The 21,925-nt window shown below is 37.8% G+C and overlaps 1 protein-coding gene across 1 annotated transcript in view; it reads right to left on the reverse strand.

The window, feature by feature from the left end:
- Positions 1-21,925, reverse strand: part of VAV3 (vav guanine nucleotide exchange factor 3) — a 173,213-nt gene that overhangs the window by 17,413 nt on the left and 133,875 nt on the right. Inside the window, exons 20-24 of the mRNA XM_026087902.1 lie at positions 18,861-18,997; positions 10,412-10,477; positions 5,706-5,740; positions 3,121-3,237; positions 2,327-2,414 (exon numbers count right to left, since the gene is read on the reverse strand). Coding sequence (XP_025943687.1) covers positions 2,327-2,414; positions 3,121-3,237; positions 5,706-5,740; positions 10,412-10,477; positions 18,861-18,997 — 443 coding nt within the window. The remainder of the gene's footprint in view (positions 1-2,326; positions 2,415-3,120; positions 3,238-5,705; positions 5,741-10,411; positions 10,478-18,860; positions 18,998-21,925) is intronic.

The raw sequence follows: 21,925 nt of genomic DNA on the forward strand, positions 1-21,925 counted from the left end.
GGGGGGGAGGAGATACATTGAATCATGAGGTTTCAGTTGTTTTTAAAAACCTTTATTTTTTTAATTTCCTCTTCCATGAAAGTAGTCAAGCACCAACTGGCCTTGAAAACATTCACTGCACAGATCACAGCAGCAAACTTGCACGCAGATCGATAGCCGCAGCCCTGCCGGCATGGATGGCTCCCCTGCAGTCTGCCGCACGGCCGCGGCTCACGGCTGCCGCAGAGCTGCCCTCTCACTGCTYCTTGGCCTGCTTTACACGCTCAGCGCTCTACCTGCTCTTGTGAAAGACTTTGGAACATAATACAAAAATTACGTGCAGGAGCTGTCCTCTTTGGTTGCCTCCACAGCAATGCAGCGTACGGTGCCACTGCACATCATTACTGTAGGTTTCCAGGGCTGCTGTTTCTGTCTCCTATTCCTAATCGTACTGAGACTGCTTCTGTTGCTTTCTCCTTCCAGACRCAACCACTTTCTCTTGCATCTCTCCAGAACAACACAGTTCTTCCACAGCATATGCAAACAGTACTTACACTGCCACTTGTCTGCTTAACTCTTAAGGGCAGATCTTGTAATACTCTAAAACTGAGTTATGAATTTATCTAACTGAACAATAGCAAGGCAGAATTGGTAGCCATGAGGCCTTTACACCAGAAATTTCTTTTATCCTTTTCAACTCTTGGCTGTACCAGACATTCCTTTTGTTTCCTTTTTATCTAAGTTTGTGTCCTGTACTTACATGTCTGACTGACCCTTCAGCTGTTTTGAAACCTCCATCAGTGCATAAAWCTGCTTCATTATTGTAAGAAAGCATTTTCACATTCTCACCAGCGTCCAGTGAATTATCTGCAGTGTTTGCAGACTGAGTTGCCACCTCCTTCATGCATTTGAGGAATGCAATGATTTCTGTTGCTACCAATGGTAAGATCTCAGGGCACATGGCCCTAACACTATACACCTCCCTGGATTTTAAGTGCCAAAGGAAGACATGTTAGAGTGTGAAAACAGCTGGGTGCATTCTCCATTCAGAAATTTATGTTCTTCCCATTCTAATGAGCACTTCAGTGAATCAGGGCCGCACAAAGCAGAGATTTCTGCTCGATTCTTTACCACTCATGGAATGCTCTTGCTGTACAGAGTGTCAGAGGTTAAATTACAATCATTTCTAAGGCTTCCTGGTTTTAAAGCTTCTCTCCCTATTCTTGGTTTGTGTTGTCCTTCAATTTTATTTATCGTTTTAGAGTAATTGGAGATGCATGCAGGAAGGCTGCAGTATAAGTGTAATCCAATTGATTGAGCTAAATATAATATATTGAACGAGCTTCCTTTAACTATGCATCAGAAAATGCTTAAGCAGTAAAATTTTACAAATGCACTGAGGCAATTTATTCAGACACCTTGTATTTATGAGTCTTGCCTGAGCAAAATGAACTATCAAGAAATTCTTTCAAATGAAAGTTCAAAAAAGGAATTTCTCCCCTGTACAACATGATTCTGATATAAAACTGAAACCTCACTGAGCTGGGCTGTTATAACACCATCCCCTTATTTCTGGAAATGAGCTACGCCTAGAGGTGGAGTGAAAGGTACTGGGATAGCCCATGTGCTTGTTATTACACTTTGCTAGGGAGTGGTATGCTGAACCAGAGTATAAGTTAGAAGTCTCACAGTTGCTTTTATTGGGACTATTTGATATTGACCCCAAATGACTACTAGTCCAACAAGGTTTTCTGAGGTATCAGCAGTTTAGACACAGCCCCGTTCTCCAGACACACATCTTTGCTCTCCCCCGGTGCACCAAGACCAGGACAACCAGCTCTCCTGAGTGCTTCTGGGCTCTGCAACGCAGCTCCACCTTATGGCTTTCTCCCTCCAGACCTGCACATCAGTAGGCACTGTTCTGTTCCTTGGTGCCCACGTGCATGTGCTGGGGGTGTGGAAGGGAAGGACCTTCACCTAGCTCCTTTGGGGACCACTGCCATAAAGAGAAACATTTCCAAAGGCAGGAAACTCTGCTTTCAAGACTCAGCAGAACTGCACAGTGGGCTGAYGTGTGGGATTCAGACAAATCCCTCCTCTCTTCCACACCACTGCAAGGGACACAGTCTCGCCCTAAATATAAATATGTAATTTTAAGCATGTTCCACAATCACTTAGAGCAAACACCATAAATAAAAAAAAAATCATCTTATTTGCAAGTACGGACAGGATTCAAATCTCTGTCATACAATTTCTGTTTGTAATTCTACAAACCAAAGCACCACACACTTTACCTGCAACAGTTAGGTAGAAGTTGCACACTGTAAAAAGTCTAATCAACGCTTACCATTAAATTTTTAAATTTTCTATTTTCTGCAATGTGAAAATAGCCATCTCTTGTTAAAATCTTGATGTGTTTCACTTCGTTATTGTACCTGTGGGCAATGAATAACTTATGAATATAAATGAGTTTTTAATCAGAGGCAATCAATAATTACCTGAGGGCAGACCTCAATAACACTACATGAATAAATTCTTAAGACAAAATGTATATCCATGCCAAAACAAAGTTGACATCTAATTAACCAAATGTATTTATTAAAGTCCAGCTAAAGAGGTAATCTGTATTCAGAAAAAAGTCATGACTAACTGCTTGTTCTAACTGGAAATTCCCATATATTGCTTGCTTTTATATTCACATTGATAATCAACGTGATCACAAGACCCTCATAAGAATTTGTGCCCACAGAATTTGTGAACACACATATTTATTGCAATATCTGAGAGGCAAAGGGCCTCAAACTCCCACTGAAGTCAATGGAAGATTCCTACTCACTTCCAAAAAGCAGAACAAATTACATTCCAAACGATTACTATTACCCAATATACTAGTCTATCATTTTTGTAGACCTGTTTGCTACACTGATGTTATAAAACTGTTGCTATTTCCTAATATAAATCCTGTCTGATCTATTTTGCCAGCAACTTCAGTTTTCCTGTATTGACTATCTGAAAGGCTATGCATGATTGTATAAGCTGAAACAGAATTTTTTTGACTTTCCTTATTGATTACAAATATTGCATTATCTAGGCATAAACAAAAACAGAAGAACTTTCTGTAAAAGTTTGTATCCCACTCACTTAATGCTAATTGCATATTCTCCTGACTCTTTGGTCCTGTGCCGCACCAGGTAAGTGCTATTTACTCTGTTAATAAGTTCACTCTCTGCTTGCARTCTTTCCATTGCTCCTGCAAACCTGTAACACAGAGAACAATAAAAATTGGTTATGATTTTTTCAAAGCTATGCAGATGGGTCTATCAAATATGCAATGAACAGTCCCAATATTCTGCATGAGATAGTGACCTAAAAATGCATCAATTGCAATTGAACACCATTTCCAGATCTTTCAATAAAAAAAATAAAGTGTGAAGAAATTTGGGGGTACGAGGAAGAAAGGCAATTTCTGGGCACAAAGGAAGAAATCCTTATTTAGAAAAGTCCTCACGTATGTGTTTGTTCCACGTTAAGGGAAGTACTTGTGCCTGAGCATTAGCTCAATGACCACTGATTTCAACAGCYCATAAATACAAATGATTTTTCTGAATCAGGGCCTATTCTGAGATTGCATATTAACAGTTGGTCTGCATCATGCATTGCAAGTGAAACAACAAAACCACAACTTCCTTGTGGCTTTTTATATCAAAACTGAAAATGTGGGCCCTGTCTTACCACTGTGTGTACTGGTCCAGGAYGTGTGAACCTCCCTGCCTTCTGCAGGGATTTGTGTAAGCAAAGTGGAGAATCAGCATCTGGTAGTATACTAGGCCAAATATATTAACTGATACATTAATTTAGTTTTAGTATTTAAACAAACATTTCATAATTATCCATAACCTCTAAAGGCTAAAATGCAATTGATGGACTAAACTTCCACAAGCCTGAAAATTTATTTCAGCCTAATATGCCCAAACTTGAAAGAATTGATGCTAAAGTTGAGAGCTAAGACAAGTCACTGATTCTGCAGTCTCACTGCACAAGCAGATTTGTACCCTTGCTGTGTCTCGCTGATCTGGGTGGGACTCCACCACAGGCTGCCTGCAGATAGCTATATGCAAGACTAGAGGCTAAAATGTTAATCGAGCAGGGTGGGAAAAGTGACTCAGCTTAAAAGGAAACAATTACTTATTTTACCTTTTTAGAAAATAGTCTAACTTCAGTCAACATCAGAGCCCACTACTGTCCAAAATCTCACACTAATCACATCATGATCAATTAGAAAAAAAATCTTTAAATAAAAAGAATTATTTTATTTTTATAGAACTAATCACATCAGGGAGAATGATTTTGGAAGTTCATCATAAAAGACATGAGTCGGCCCTGGTGAGGCCACATCTGGAGTACTGYGTCCAGTTCTGGGCTCCCCAGTACAAGAGGGATGTGGCACTACTGGAGCAAGTCCAGCGWAGGGCTACAAAGATGATYAGGGGACTGGAGCATCTCTMTTATGAGGAAAGACTGAGAGAGCTGGGCCTGTTTAGCCTRGAGAAGAGAAGGCTGAGAGGAGATCTTATCAATGTGTACAAGTATCTCAAGGGAGGGTGTCGAGAGGATGGRGCCAGACTCTTTTCARTGGTGCCCAGCGACAGGACGCGAGGCAACGGGCACAAACTGAAACACAGGCAGTTCCATCTGAACATGAGGAAACACTTCTTCACTGTGAGGGTGACAGAGCACTGGAACAGGTTGCCCAGAGAGGTTGTGGAGTCTCCATCCTTGGAGATACTCAAAAGGCATCTAGACAGAGTCCTGGGCAACATGATCTAGGTGACCCTGCTTGAGCAGGGGGGTTGGACTAGATGATCTCCAGAGGTCCCTGCCAACCTCAACCATTCTGTGATTCTGTGACTTTTTACAGCAAGTTTCAGCCTAAAGTCATTTTTTGGTTAAGTATTACAAAACTTTAAAAAAAATAAAGACTGATCCCAGGGATATGCTCTTTACTAACAAATTTATAGACTGAACGTTAGAACTGAATTAACAAATACCAGCTTTACATATGTAAAATTTTATTTGGCTGGTTATGAAAAAAATCAATGTTTGTTTAGATATGATTCTGATTTCACTTTCTGTAAACTAGAGGAAGTCGGGAGTAATGTCCAAATGAAGAAGCATAAAACCAGTGACAGAAGAGGAATGATGCTGCTTCTGCTCTCAGAATCACCACCTGCACCTCCCAGAGGTGAACTGAATTCCTAGAGTGGGTTCACACTCCACCTGCGCCGCAGACTGACAGTGGCTGTAGATTTGACACATTGTCCTTTTATACCCCTATAGTCTTTTTTTTTTTTTAATTAAGGAAAAAGTGGAATTATCCATAAGACAAAACATGTTTTATGTTATTCCTTTTGCTTAGTCACTTAACATGCAAGATCTACTTGCATGCTTCACATTATACTGATCTCGTATTATTCCATTTGAGACCTCTGGGATTAAGACTGCATAGCTATAGACTTGTAAACAAAATGTCAAAAACATTAAGCACATTATTACACCAGAAATGCTTTTAGGCAATGCACGGTGTTGTGTTCCCAAACCATTACACAATGGCTTCTTCAGAAGCCTAGAAAGGTTAAACCAATATAAATTAGATTGCAATAAACACAGTTGTCTTTCTATAATTGTTTCTTTCAGAGAGATTATTTTAAGACTACACAAGGACTCACCAGAGCTGGGAAGAGTAGTCTACTGGCTTAGGCACCTGTGACATGAAAAGATACAACAGAATGATGATCAAGATTTTGAGGAAAAAAATGAGGAAAAAAATAACAGACAAACAAGCTAATTAGTCTGGAAGTCTATTTTCTCCTGAATGAATTAATAAAGTGCAAATTTTCCATACCATTCTGAAAAACATACAGAATATTTTATCTTTTTGCTGCCATGACAGACATGCTACAAAATTTGGACCAAGATTTTTTTATTTAATAGAAGTGTAAAGCTTATTCTGACAGTGCCTACGCTCATTTCAACCATAAAACAGCTTAATGGTACATATTGTTAAAAAGTATCATCAAAACGGGTAACAAATAACATAAAAATTTCAATTCATGTTTCCAGGATTTTATSGCCTTGAAAAAATAGTCTATTAGAAAATATGCTGTATAATCTCCTGAGAGAGTTATGGCTAACCCATAGATTGTGTTGTATGACTTCATTCATATCTTTGTACTTAACTTGTGTTTGTCGTGCACTGTATTTTAATAAGCATGGAATTTGAACCTCAATTTCAGTTTAAAAAAAATGAAGAAAACTAAAATCAGTTTGAAAAATGGGCATTATATGTATACACAAACATATGCATAAAATAAYATTAATTCATGCACACACACAGTATAGTAATGCTTATTAAAATCAGCATTTTATCTGGACCATCTCACGGTGGTGTCTGAGGTACTTCAGTATTACCCTACTCTTCTAATACACCTTTGTAAGAAACTTGCAAGGCACTGAAAAACTGATATTAGTGGAAGCTTAGCATACATCTTGCAGACTTATAACCTAAGGTCATATATTCTTAGATCAGCAGATGGTAACTTTTTTTCTTCCTCCAGTAAAACCAAAGAATATCTTACTATTTTCTGGAATCTAACAGGGAAACCATTATAGTAACATTCTTCTTAAAATTTTTATTTATGACATATGAAATGTAGTCAACAGAGACTTCCAAACACAGACCAGTTCAGGAAGATATTGTCATACATGCCTACAAATTTAAATTTATTCAAATTTAAATGAATTACAATTCCCATTGACTTTTATGCTAAATAATGCGTAGATATATGTGGCTGACCTCAGGTATCAATTGAGTTCTCTATCAGATCTCTAAACCTCATCTTGAAATGAACAGCACTGATGGGGGAAACAAAAACACTACATATTTAGCACATATTCTGTATTCTGCAGTTAAAGTAGCAGCAGTCAAATAGAATGAAAGATTTTAGCATAACATGTCAAAAATGCTATGGTATACTCTAGCAGTATTGCTGAGGCGGTAAGAGGCAGCCTTTGAATGGAAAAAAGTGGAATAGGAAGCTACAAAGCTATTTTTAAACCAGGATATTATATCCTAGATGACAGTGGACAGTTGAGTCGAGAGAACATACAGAGGAATGTTGATATTTACAACCAGTTGTGCTGGTAACAAACAATCCTGCAATCTCCTCAAAAGAGCACAAGTTGACTGGAATGCAAAATTACTAAAGTTTAAGGCTCTCAACTTCATGCTAAGAAACCTCAATACTAGAGTTACATAAAACACTTATTCAGAATACTTTACTTAAAATACTGGCTAAGTATTTACTTAAATACATTCAGAATATTTTTCTCTTGGAAGAGTTTTCAAAAATGCAGCTCCTAGGATTAGGAATTAAGTTAGCATCTCTCCTAATTATTCTTTCTACACAGAAGTAAACAAAATTGCTCTGTCTTTTGTGATAGGATAGGGTTTTAGCTAGCTTTAAATTTGCCTGACTTCCAGCCCAGCACTRTAAGATTCATTTTCATGAACCAAAATTTGCAGAGTTCACAATACCGCCTTTGACATAATGGTCAAACTAGACACAAAACGCTTACTTGAATGCCTCTCAATCCAAGACATTTAAGAAAAAAGTCTGAATTATACTGCATAGCCCACAAATTACATCTTCTCTAAATTACAAAGAATACAGTAGTGTGAAACTCATTAAATGACTGCGATAAAACCAGGGTCACCTATTCGGCTTGCACAATATAAATCCATCCAGACGTTGCAGCCGTCGTTAAGTTAGCCTAACTCTTGGGAGGGAAAAAGGAAGAACAGGYGAACACGCCTCGCTCCCAGGGCGCGCAGACCAGGGCTCTCAAACAGCGGCGTCTGCAGCGCCGCCGGTGCGCCCGCCGCTCTGAGACGCAGAGGCCTAGGGGAGCCATCGAGGCAGCACCCCTGCGGCGCGCGGCGCCCCGCCGCCACCGAGGGCGTTACTCGGGTGCCTCTGCTGCCATTGGCGAGGCTTGGGAAAAAGCTTAACAGATGGGGAACACGCGAGAATATTCCCATGAGAACTGTTTTAGTGAAGTTGACTCAATGAGGTATCTGAAGGCCAACAGGGCACTTACAAAACCAGTCTTCACATGACACAGGATATTTTAATGATGCCCTTCATCTACAGAAAAATTGCACCTGAATGCTTTGTGCTGTCACCTATACAACTAATTAAAAGCAGCATGTATTTTATCGGCAGCAGGACAAAATGAAATAGCTTAAAAAAAAAAAAAAATCACTCACGCACAAACCTCCTTACTTTGTCAAGTAGCCCTACTTTGGAAAGGGCATGAAAATTCAAAGATGGTTTAACCYATGCCTCAGAGCAGTTAAATCACTGACGATTAGTCCTTTCCATTAATTTGGAATGCAGAGAGATATACCAYGAGCATTGGTCATTGTCAGGAATAGAGGAAAATCAAATTTTTATCCAGAGGCTCTTGACTTGCACTGTGCCATATATCCAATGCCATCAAMAGAAATGAGAAAACCGGAGGAAAGCTAGGAGGAACCAGATATTACTCATATGGTGCAGAAAATGTCTGCTGACATATACTACTTATTGCAAAGAAGAAAAAATTGTTTATAGGTACAGCTGTGAAAAGTCTGGAATATAGATATTCTGGAGCTCAGCAGTTTTTCATTCAATATTCATTCCTAAAGTCTTTTGATATATGTATTTTATGCTGTTTCTGGACATTTTTATATCAGCTAGTTGTAAAGACTGTTACACTTAATAATAATAGTAAAAGTTATAGCATGTTAAAAATCTGATTGATGTTTCAGTATCTTTAACTGCATCATTTGTCATAATAAGATGTTTATATTTCACCCTTCCAAGTTAACAGTGGCAAAGCATCCATTTATCTTTCTGGTCYGACCATGACACTGCTTGCTAACACTTCATGAATAATATTTATTTATTCTGTAAAAATGTGTTATTTGCAATCCTCCTCTTAATAGTGTATTCCTAAATTTAGCAGAAAGCAATCTTCACAGCACCCCAAGTAGAGTTTTTCCTAACTATGAATATCCCRCCTCCTCTGCTTTAAAGTATGGTGGTGATTCCTAAACTATTTTTGCCTTTGTCAAGACTGTCATTGTATTTATAGCATGTTCCTAAAGCTACTGTCAGTGATATTACAGAATGACTGACCGTGTGGCTTCAAGGACCTAAAGCTAATCCATAGCAAGCACTGCCTGTGTCCAGCACCACTGGCAAGTGGCACCATGGCACAGGGAAATCCATTACTTTTACACTTTAACCAAGGGGAGAAAAAAGTTAAGTTCACGTAGCACCTTTGTTACAGATCTGCTCCATCACCCAGCTTCGCACACCTCGTGTCTACAAAAATTCTACCCATCCCTCTTTCCAAGAAAATTCTGAAAATGCAGCATAATAAAGATGCCTCAAGGTGTCCTAATGTATTTATCCTTTAGGATCACATGCATATTTGTTTTAGAAACTAAGGAACAATAAAAGCCCTAAAGGCATATCAAAATGCAGCCATTAATAGCTGATTCCACCTACTTACAATCCATTTTGTGGCATCTTGATTGTTGTAATGAAAGCAATTTTATTAATAAGTCTAACTGCTGTGAATCAAGTTAAAGCGGTCTTAAAGCAAACTAAGGAGTGTGATTCATCACTGTATTATTATGGGTTTACATCAATTAATCTCAATGAAGGAAGATATGATAATTTGATGCAGAATGTTATAGAGGGCAGAGAATAAAGGAGTGTGCAGTATTTAAATTAATGCAATCACATCTGTATACAAAACTCATGAGTACATACTATAAATTAATTTTTCTTATTGTTATCCTGAATTAATCTTGATTGAAAACAACCTTGGATGAAATAAAGGCAGGTAAGAACTTATGGAGACAAGGAAATTTATTGACCAGTCTGGATTTAAGGTTTTCTTTTAGTTTTACTCTTTCAGATTTTTAAGCTCACTACTTATGGTGTAATCTCTCTCTCTAACCCAAAGTGACTGAGGAATAGATTAAAACCACAGCTTTCTCACCTTACTGTTGGGGGAGGAAGAAAGTGTACTTTCACATAAAATGTGTTTGTTCTATACTCTGAAAACTCGTTAGACAATTACATTTATTAATATTCCCAAAAGTTAAATCTGCCTCCAGAATATGTTTTCTTGACACGTACAATTTCAATCCAATAACCAAAAGTATTAGAATGTTGTATTTTAAGCAATATTGAACTTACCACGAAAACACATGGGAACTAGAAACAATATGATTCCCATAAGGTAAGAATAATAAAACCCTGGCATAAACTAGGCAATTTTCCTGTAAGATGACAAACAATTAAACAATTGTACTTACACATGGGCTAGGTTTTACAGCATCACTTGGGAAGAAGCCAAGCTCTCCTGTCGTTAGATTTCTGCCCTAGAGAAAAACAAAATTTCCCATTTTTGAGACATAAGGGGGATAAACAGTAGATAATACTATGTGTACAGGGTTTTAGGACTATAAGAGCATATCAAAAGAGTTCTTAAAATAAAGTATTATTCCAATAAAATATAATTCAATGGTACTTTTTTAATTTATATAATTAAGTAATAATGATAGCTGATACACCTAAGAGCTCTGGGAGAGGATGCAAGATGGGCTCAGAGCTCAGGTTGTAATTCCCAGTTCTGCCAATGACTGCCACTGGCTGATGTCTTCATTAGAGTTAACTCTAATTCTCTGCTCTCGAATCGGTTCCTCTGAGCCGGCATCACTCTAGCGCGAGCTGCCGCGCTGCATCGTTGCGGAGCCGCAGAGTGACAAGGCCACTGCGCAGGACGGCGGTCGCAGCTTGTACCACGCTCTGCCTCCGACAGGCACACCAGCACAACACAGGCACCGTCCTAGCGCTAGCCAGTGTTCAGCTGTGGCCACGCTGGCCAGGTCTCGCAGAGCGGAGCAGAGCGCAGGCCTAAAGTTTCCAAATACAGACATCTACAATGAAAGCATCACAAATGGTATTTTGGCATCCAAATGTTGTCATTTATCAGGTTTTCAAAAGCATGCAAGTGCTCAATTTCCACTAAACTTCATATACTGACTGTAGATATCATACACCATCAGCACACTTCACAACGACTGAAAGAGTATTTTTCTAGCATTGTAATTTTAAGAATGACATTTATTTTTATCTCTATGTACTTAGAACATTAAAAAATTAAAAGAGAAAAAATGCTTCATGAACACACATGTAATTTCTTGTTTTAATTCATTTATTCCTGTAACACTAAGCATGTAATTATATCCTAATATCACCATACAAAATAGAATTCAGTAATTTCAAATAGGGTGGAGCTGAATATAAAAGATAAAAGCAAGAAGAATTAATGAGGATTCATGAGCAACTGAGAAAATTCTTCAAGTGTGTTGCCCTAAGCACAATGAATGAGGGCATTATTTTCCTAGGGAGACCACTATGCAACTTCTCAAACACAGGTAATGACCCCGGAAATCACCATCTTTCCCAAATATACAGAAAAGTGCAGAGGAAGGAGAGGAGACAGAAAAACACTTAAGCAGTGTTTAAGGCATAATATGCTAAACTAAAAAAAGAAATCCATACAAACAAGTGACAGTCTTGTACATCTGAACCTGTGTTAGCAAAGCTTATTTCTCCTTCTTTCCCCACTGTCTACCTGAATATAGGTTGCACACTGTGTCCATTTATTTTTAGTGCCCCAGTGTGAATTCCTCTGAATTACAGTCTTTATTTATAAGCAGTCTGACAGTCTCCTGTCTAAATGACCCTTATTTACAAAACTGAATCCCATCGCCCAGGCAATGTGACCAACCACTGAATAAAATATATTAATGAGAAAGAGCATTTGAAGGAGCACAATTAAACATAATTAGCTTTGTATGTGCCCACACACAATCACTATTCATGAGAAACATTTATATAAAGTAAGAGAAGCTGAACAAGATGACACATCAGGCAACATATGTCCGYGGCAATTAGAAAGGAGCCAAGGATTAAAAGTTGATGAGCTCAGGGACAGATCCTTTTGTTACCATCTGACAGTGCAAAGAGGAACATCATTTCAAATACGTTTCAAAGTGCAGCCTCCATCAGGTCGGAAAAGCAGTCTAGAAAGAACACTTASAGGGTTAGCTCTTACTAGTTTTTATAGAAGGTTATTTGCCGATCCCCAGTCTAGAATCAAAGATAGTTTTCATTTTTGAACATTCAAATGCATCAGTCTGCACAGCATTATACCAAACTGAGTCATTCTATGGCCTCTAGAAAAAAAAAAATCACAGGCACTGAGCAGAGTGCAGCATGCAGAGAAGCACCAGGCCCAGGGACAGCAGGATATAAACCCAGCATTGCCCTGCCGGGCTCAGGTACTGCTAGCAGCACACAGCGCTGTGAATCACCGCTGAAAAACCCGGCAGAGTAGCAAAGATCATGAGATTAGCTGTGCTCCACGCCAATTAAATCATTATCACAGCGCAGACATTATAATGGAAACACATTCAAAGTGAGGAACCTGTAATCGATACGCTGCATTTTACTATGTAGGTGCACTCTCACTCTAAGTATTCAGTAGGTAACAAGTCAATGACACTTGCAGCAAAAAGTCACCTGGATGACACTAAACAGTCATTGCAATGAAAAGTAGCACAAAACTACGCCAGTGGACAGCCTTACATGACAGGTACAGCATAGGAAACATTGTCTCCTAATTCAGATCATCAAGGAACACTTGCACAAGCAAGTACCCCATCATCATCTTAGATGTCACCACTTGTCAGAAGATGCTCCTTGGTGCAGCTGTGGGACACAGACGTGTCACTTTGCTGGGCTAGGAGAGCCTAGGAGGGACATATACGGACAGTACACCAAGACCAAAGCAAGGGCAGCAGCAGAGAAGTCGCAGGCGCAGACTCTCTCTTGAGCAGGTCAGGCGAAACATCACTGCCTTCAACGGAGACCCAATCCCCCAAGTACAGCGAGCAGCACAGATCTTYGTCATTACATTTTGAGCAATAACATGAATATAACATTGAGACAACTCGAAGAAAGGCTTGGCCTTCTAAAGAAAAACTTTACCTGCATTAGGTAACTGTGGGGAATTTAATCTTTGTTTTTTAAATAAACCCAAACCCCTAAACAGAGCAGGGTTTTATTTATTATACATTGCTGAAGGAAATTGCTCGCTTTCAAATGCTGCTAAATTCATCAAGGCTCGGTGTCATTCGTACATGAAACTGTTTGACCTGCTGTCAGATGATGACTTCAAAATTGAAAATCTATCCATCAACTAATCTTGATTAACAGCAAAATTATCATGCCACCACACTTCACTTCTACTAATCAGTTCTCTCTGCTTTACATTTTCTGCTTGCTAATTGCTTATCATTTGATGAGTAAGCATTTCATTTCCCTCAAACATGTCCCTATAATGACTTAAGGTCATGATAAAAGCAGAAGCAAAGGACTGGACAGAATTGCTTTAMAAATGCTTTAAAAATATTTTATTGTTACACTATATTATTATATACTATTAACACTAAATTATTATATAYTATTATATATATCAGTGTGTATATATGAGTGCACATGTATACATATTTTATATATACACACACAGATACAGACACATAKATACAGGCCAATGAAGCCCTTCAGTCCATTTCTTTCAATTACACCTTCCACCAGACTAGAGGCTGATTCATTACTCTTGCAACTGTTTTAATGTTGGAGGCTTTCTGAAGCCATTTTGCAGTTTTGCTCTGAATTTTCAGACTGCTGCCAGCTATTTAGCTAATGCTATTCCCACTAAGTTCAGTGGATGGGGGCAGAGCACTAGCATAGCTAAAAAATATATTGCATAAATTATTGTATCTGCATCCTTGACTCTCCCACCTCTACCTCATATTGAGGGACTCAGTGCAGGAATATTCTGTACTGAATGCATCTATATAAATCCTGAAAGTTACTAAAATGACAGGGAAAAAAAAAAAAAAAACAAAAAAAAACAAGCCTCTCTGCTGAAAGAGTCCTGACTGCTGCTGCAAGGGTCACAGGAGAGCATTTGAATGCTGAAGACAGCCTGATCCAGGTTTATTAAGGGATCCATGAATAACCCTCAACGCAGAATTTGGAATGACACCTGCAGGTGGAAAGGGAGCCAGGCCAGAATACGGATGGGAGCCGCTATGTATTTATGCAAGATGCAGCTGCACAGCCGGCACTGAAGTCCCCCCATGGCCAAAGAGAGAAACGCTATGCAGGACAGATTACAAATACATGATATACATGCAACATGCCGAAAAACTCGTTCATTAACAAATACAGACTTCTGTTAATAATGAGAAGGCTTTTCTAAGAAACCCTTGAAGATGAGATTTTTAAATTGACTAAAAGACTGGGAGCAATTTAATGGACACTGAAAATCTTAGCCCAATATACCGCCTTCACATTACTGTATCTGAAAGTATTAAAATGATCTGGTCTCCTGTTAATGAACTGATACATCCTGCAGAGCTGCACAGTAAAATAACCACTCATGAACTGTACAGCATGAATGAAATAGGTTTAAACATCAGGAAACTTTCTCAATACATTCTAGTAATATACAAAATTTTAACAACAAATTCAGAAAAATTACTGCTATATATTTTCAATGGAAGTAACTAAAAATTGCTCCCTTTAAAAACATCAACATCAGCAATATATAACCAATGAGAAAAACACCAAACTAACTAGGACAAAAGCAGTTTCCACACCTAATTCAGGCTCACCCTCTATCGAATTCCCTTCAATYGAATTCAAGACAAAGCAGTTCTGCAGGAGGCTTAGCAACATCCATCCAACTGCTGCTCCTTTATGGGAAATTTAATGAGCAGGCAAACATGGTAAATAAAGGAAAATCCATGCAATCTACTGGGGAGCTCACAGAGGGTTTAGGGACCACTTTGGGACCTGCATTCATAAGAGCAATCCGGTATCTGCCTAATCCTGAAGGCCTATAAACCTCTTGGGACAGGAATTYGGGCTCTGACACACACTGAAGTTTTCTGATATGGAAATGAAGGTCCTCACTCTCTCTCATAATTTCATTTGGGCAAGGAAGTACCTAAACTCTTCCTCTTTCCCTTCTACTTAATTCCCTCCTCAGCCTGAAGACACACACTTATATTATCTCTCAATCTTCCAATCCTTGTTTCCTTGGATTTTTTAATTCAGYGATTGCAACGTTTTTAATCGTATAGATAGGAACCACATTTCTGGTCTCCCTTTTCCCAGCCAACAGCTACTCGCCTGAGAAGTCAATCTGCCTTCTGCGCACTCGGATGAACGTCTCTGCAGAACAGCTCCTGCTGGCTGGCTCTAAGCCGCTCAGTCTCAAAGCGCACCTTGGATCTGGACTGAAAAGCTTAGCTCTTTCCATCAACTATATAATGAGCTTCTGAAATATTTTATCGAAGCCAACAACTGTCATGTTTTTGGGGTACATTAGCTGACTGTATGAAATGTCTTAAAATGACTATTGTGGTTTTTGCTTGAGGTAGTTACATAAAGACATCAGATTCAGATTTCCCTCTGTTAGGGAGAATCGTACATTAATTCCCAGATTTCTGCAAAATTCTTCCCAAATGAGCATTATTATGCTCGATATTTGTATGAAAAAGATAAAATGATCTCATGCTGGTGTCACTCTATGCATTCTAACTTGTTCTCACACAGCAACCCACCACAGCAGCATTTTGCATTGCCCCTGTGGGTTGTCTTTATACTGGAACATAGAAAAAATGAATTCTCTCCCCAGACACAAGTTCCAATTTTATATCCTAAGTATATTTACAATATACTTGAAGCCCTTTGGATGTTTACTGTGGGACCACTAACTACTGAAGCATTAGCAAGGACACCTAAAATAGCAATTACTCGATACGGGTTTAATCTGTATTGAAGAAAAGTTGGTTTAGAGAAAGGAAAAAAAGAAAAAATCAGTCCAGCAAATATCTGTATTCCTTTGGCGTACTTCAAAAACATGATTGCCTGGAGGACAGTGGGTAATTGCAATGGAAACCTGTAAAACTAGAATTACATTATATCTTATGGTATGCATTGTGGCACCCCAAAAGCCTGCCCTCAGGTTAAGTAAGTACCAATTTACTCAGACCAAACTCAGCAGAGGAGAAAAAATATTCCCATCTATAATAAAAATCAGACTACTTCAAAAGTGCACTACTGCAGCTGAAACAACTAGTAGCGCTCTGGATCAGGGTCTGAAATTTCCATTTAAAACATCAAGTTTTCCCTCTCCCTCCTCCCTTTCTCATTCAATTAATTCTGTAAGTGAGTTTACACAAGCGGCACCTAGGCAGGCGGCCTGGCTCTTCCCCTCCTGCACCCTGACCRAGCAAAGAAAAGCAGTCGTGCAAAGGGGCATGCACAAATATCAGCGTAAGACTATCCTCCTTTTTATATGCAGCCAGGTATTTACTGAAAACAGTAGGCTAACTTGTGCAGGATCAAGCTCCCTATTTTCCACATTCTCTTTGAAGAAAGCTTAGGTTTGGGATGATACCAGGTGAGACAAAGTAAATTCAGGGAAGACAGAAGAGCTTATTCCAGCCACCTCACTCTCTGCGATTGGTCAGTTTGCCTCTCCAAACAGCATTTGCTGTTTCATGGGGGTAGGAGAAAAAAATACCCCGAACCAAAACTCATACTTCTGCTTTCCAGACTGCAAAACAGGTGGATTTATGTGTATACAGCCTAAACCAACTACAGAATTCACCGTAATAATTTCTATGCAACCAATCATACAAACATTAACTTAGCAGAACTTTAATGTTTATCTAAACGTATTTATCAAACCTAAGTTATTTTTTTAAGATAAGCATTGCTTGATAATTTGTGGTGTTTATTTGATGTACTGTAAAGAATKAAAAAATTATCCTTAAACCACAAATACATTATCTGTTACAAGCATTTGAATTTCTAAACTGAAAGATGGTCAATTTAAAAGTCCATTCTAACATTATTCTCCTTCTGGTCAGCTATAAAATACTCTAAAATCCCTCTTGAATAAACCTTATAGATTTTAAAAAAAGTCTGTGTTTTGCAGTTATTTCTTAATATGCATTTTAAAATGCAGATGTCATTACAAGACACATGAAAACCCATATTGAGTGGTCTGTGACAAGACAGGTTGTGAGAAAAAAATTGCCTGAATGATGCTAATGCAGATGACAATTTCCATTAAGATTCAAATCTATTACTAATGCTCCTGGGGAAAGAGCCTCACCCACTTTCCAGTTTCTGCTAGTTACACAATGAGATTCTAGCTAAATTCTTTAACATAAGTAGAAATAACATCCAAGACATATTCCAGTAGACTGAGTTGGCAGGTGTACGTGAACACGGCAACAGATTCAGTCCCACAAAGTGGCAATAATTCTGGCTTCTGCTAAGTACGTCAGTCAGATAATTAACTTCTAGCCTGTCCTACATTTAAATGCTTCTCTGGATCAAAGTTCAAGAACTGGCAGAACTAAGCCCTGCATATAAAACTACACATGACAACCAATATTTGACAAAATTTATTTTTAGTGGTGTGAAACATCCATGGTCTGCTGGATTACAGGTTTGTTTTTTTTTTTTTATAGTTTTTGTGGGTTTGCTTTTTTTAAAAAAAAAAAGATAAAGCTATTCTATTGGTTATGACTTCCCCAGATTAGATGATGATCAGARTCATGCAATAGCATAGGAACAGAATTCACTGACTCAATCCTGAAAAGTTTTGAGAAGCTTCAATCCTCACTGAATTCAGTAAACTAAAACTAAAAAAAAAAAAAAAAAANAAAAAAAAGAAAAACACAAAGAAAACACCTCAGTCATGTTACAGACCAAGGAGTTTTTATAACTGTATTCATGAAGTTATTATCATTAACTTATAGCCTCAAAGAAAAATCACAAAGACAAACATAACAACTGAAGAAAACTACCAGTTTTTCTTCTATTAATACCCTAGATGTTCTTCCATTTCGTTCTATTTCCGACTACCCAATAACATCAGTAGCTGGCAGCATTCTAGAAYGAAAAATTAAGAAAACATAACCAAGGAAAACAGGACATTTTCATACATCTATCTTTAAAGTAAATGTAAAACATTTAACATTTTGAATCTGGTTTTGATGTAAGTGCCAAATTAGAAAAGAAATTTCAATAACGTTACAAGTGGTCTTAATCATGTGAATTTCTATGGAAACAACTAATTTTGCCATCAATAGAGTATACTTTTCCTCTGTACATAAAAGCAGTCCTTAGTTGACTCGAGATCTCAAACAGTTAGGCACAGTTCAATTTTGCAGATCTACTTCTCTTCCCTAAAAATTTACTGTTCATATTTGAGTTTAAATGTTTTGTTTCGCTAGCATAGCTTTCAGTTCTGCTACGCTGGAGAAGCAGTGACTGAAAATTTCCAGGCCTGCGCAGCTTCTGTGCCAGATTCTTTCTTCACTCCTGTAATTTCAATAGCAGGATTGCTACCAACGCCATGTTCCTGCAGGTTTATTCACCAGGACTTCTACTCTGAGTAGGGTTGCGAGATTGAGGCTTTACACAATATGGGCACTGCTGGCACTTGAGAAGTGAAAACAGCTGTATTGGTCATTTATTTGGGGTTAAACACATTAAAGGTTTTTTATTGTTCAATACAAAAAAGTTACAACAGCAATAAATCAATAAGAATTTAATATCTGGAAAAAATGTAATACGGCCATTTGCTAAACCGTACAGTACCTGCCAAAATAAGCTATGTGCATCTCCTCGGATGAGCTCAATAGTGTCCCCAATCTGGATGTGCAATGGCGGGCCATCCTGTGGAGCTGGCTGTGGTATTCCATCGTAGTTTCGAATGACTTGCATTTTTGGTAAACCTTACCAAAAAACAAAATAAACAGCATATATTTTTAGTTAGTGACATATTGTGTACAATCTAATAGAAAAAAAATCATTTTTTTCCATCCGCTTTGTCCTATCCTATCTTCTTCTTGGGGCAATAGTTGATTTCATGACTGTGGGGGTTCATCCCTCTATATGCATAGTGAACACTGGCTCTGTAAAAGGTTCAAATCTTAAGGTTATCTTTGTAATTCAAGGCAAAAAATTGTGATAAACTAATATTAAAGACACCAAGATGGAGAACTTCCTCAGGTTTAGATCAGCATTACCCAAAAGCCTACTGCTAATGTGAACATGTCCAAGAGAATAAGGACGATGATCTTCTTGGCTTCTGATAAGGTCTTTTCTCATTTTCAGTTTTTGACAATAGTTTTGGATATACATTGTAAGCCAGGATGCAGTTTAATGTCTCATTTTCAAGACAAGAACTCTGGTTGCATTCTGGTCCTTCCACATCAACACCAGCTGCATCTAAACACCTGAACTATGCCTCCCACCCCCCCCTTTATTTAATTAAAGGGAGCAACCCACCTCCTGGGGCACTAAATATTTCCCTCAAAGATTATTCTTACTGCCTGTACAAAAAACTAAATCACTGTTTATAACTAGAGTTGAGGAGTTCTCCTCAGTACTTCTCAAATACAGCAGGGGGAGGAAGAGAAAACTCAGTACTCTGAAAAACATACTGGTATTTTTAAAAAAAGCACTTGAAGTATTATGGACAACTCATTTATTACACTAAAACAGTGTGCTGCAGCATTACAGAAATACTTAAAATCAAGTGAAGAAGCACCACTATCTAACAAACATAGTAAAGACTTAAAAGCTCTTAAAAAAAAAAAAATTTACTCTTTATACTGTTAGTCACTGTCCCTCTCTTTCTTTCACACTTTATGTAACAATTTTCTTGTTTTTAACTGCATATGGGATGATAAAGGTTGCTATTATTAATTGGACATGTCCATTCTATAATTTTAATCACATAGTTTTTGATTAAATAACCTTTTGTGAGAACTGGAAAGAAATAATAGTGAAAGAACACCAAATTAAGGTAGCTGCCACATTTAACTGGTTTGTTGCTGCAGACATGATTAAATTACTTTCAACACAAAGGATCAGCAGGCCTACAAAAAAACCTTCCGTTTCTACTGTAAGATTACTACTATTATAAAGGCAGTAAGAAATACAAATATTCATCACCTCCTTTAAGTTGTATGATACATGAAAGAAGTCAGCAACAACAATTATTCTCAGTAGTTAAGAATAAAWACTAATCCAAAATGCTGACGAAACATTAAAATAATACCAGCTCTGTATGCTACTCAGCCCAAACAACATAATAATTTTTACTATTTCTTYAAGCTATCTAGCACACTTAATATAGACAACTAATTATTAGAAAGCCATTATTCCACTTAGGCAAAACACTAGACCTTGCTTTACTTCTCAACTTAAGGCTGCCATGCTTTCAAATACTGATTCAGCATCAACACACATTGCATCTACTGAGTGGYGGATAGAAGCAATGCTTCCTACAATCATCTGCTCAAGCTGGCAACTTAGTCCTAATGCAAGAAAGTTCCYGTGCTGCAACACAAGCGATAGCTCCGTATATGTGATAAACTGTAAGCCTGCATTTGTCTTCATCTTTGAGGCATGCTTGGAAGTCTAGACTAACGTACAAAAGAAATTATTTGCTTTATGAAATCTTAGATTGTGATTTTATAGTTTAGCACATTTTAGCGTGCAGATACAATATACTTAAAATGCCATCTTTGTAATGAACTCATGAGAAGGCAATTAAGAAATATTCCCATATACTTCTCAATGCAAATCCTGTTTTGTTAAAAATAAGAAAGTATATTTCTGAAATGATCAAATTAATCATTTACATGTGTAAAATGACTTTCAATTTTTATTTCACTGGTAATTATGAATATTGGCAGCTCTGAGAATCAGGCCAATAGAAACTGAAAAAAAATCATGTGTGTCAACTAGCAGAATTGTTAAACAGGTAACAGGATTACTCATGTTAAAACATATCATGCCTAGAATACTTGTGTATAATTCAATATGCTTAATTCTGTAAAGTTAAAATCCTATAGAGATTTTGATTATAAAATTCCCTTTGCAGATACAATGTTAGAGGATTTGATCTAACACCTCTTGACATCACTGGAAATAATCCTATTCATTTAAGTAGGCTTTGAGTCAGGGTCTTAGTCTTTAGAGTTCATTATCTTGCTTCAGATCCCTTCTTAAAACTCCTCTGGCATAATGCCTACAGACACTGTGACGATTACACTGCAGCTGTACTACAGCTGCTCTCTGCTATGCTGACCAGCAGGTCTTATTCTTCTGCTGTGATTTTATAGCCTACTTGCACCCAAGTGTTGTCTCTGGTCTGCTTTGGGATATGCATTGTTTTTACTGCACACACACACTGCTTAGCACAACGTCTACACACTATCACCAGGTAAACATAAACCAGTATTTGGAATAAATGGGATATATGCTAGGATTCCTATACTATCCCTATTCCTATCATAAAGAACATAGTAATTTCATTAATTACTATTTTACTTTCATTCACCCACTTTATTAATGATACTGTGTGCTAGCCTTAAAGGCTACTGACCAAAGATGCATATATAAGCAAGGGAAGTTATTTTCTGGTGCTAATACTTGTGTAGATTAGATTCAGCTTCGTTTCTGAAAAGTACTTTGTACAGCAATTGGTGGTAAATTTTCAGAATAAAATTTCAAATAGAAATACTTCTTTCTCAAGCTATTAGAAACTGAAGCTGATATACAAACTATTTTTACCTGCAACTGTAATTTGCTAACCCTTGCATATTTTCAACACAAAACAATTTTGCAAATTTGTAAAAATCCTGCAAAGG

Source organism: Apteryx rowi, unplaced genomic scaffold, assembly GCF_003343035.1.
Source record: "Apteryx rowi isolate R43461 unplaced genomic scaffold, aptRow1 scaffold_74, whole genome shotgun sequence".
Lineage (NCBI taxonomy): Eukaryota > Metazoa > Chordata > Aves > Apterygiformes > Apterygidae > Apteryx > Apteryx rowi.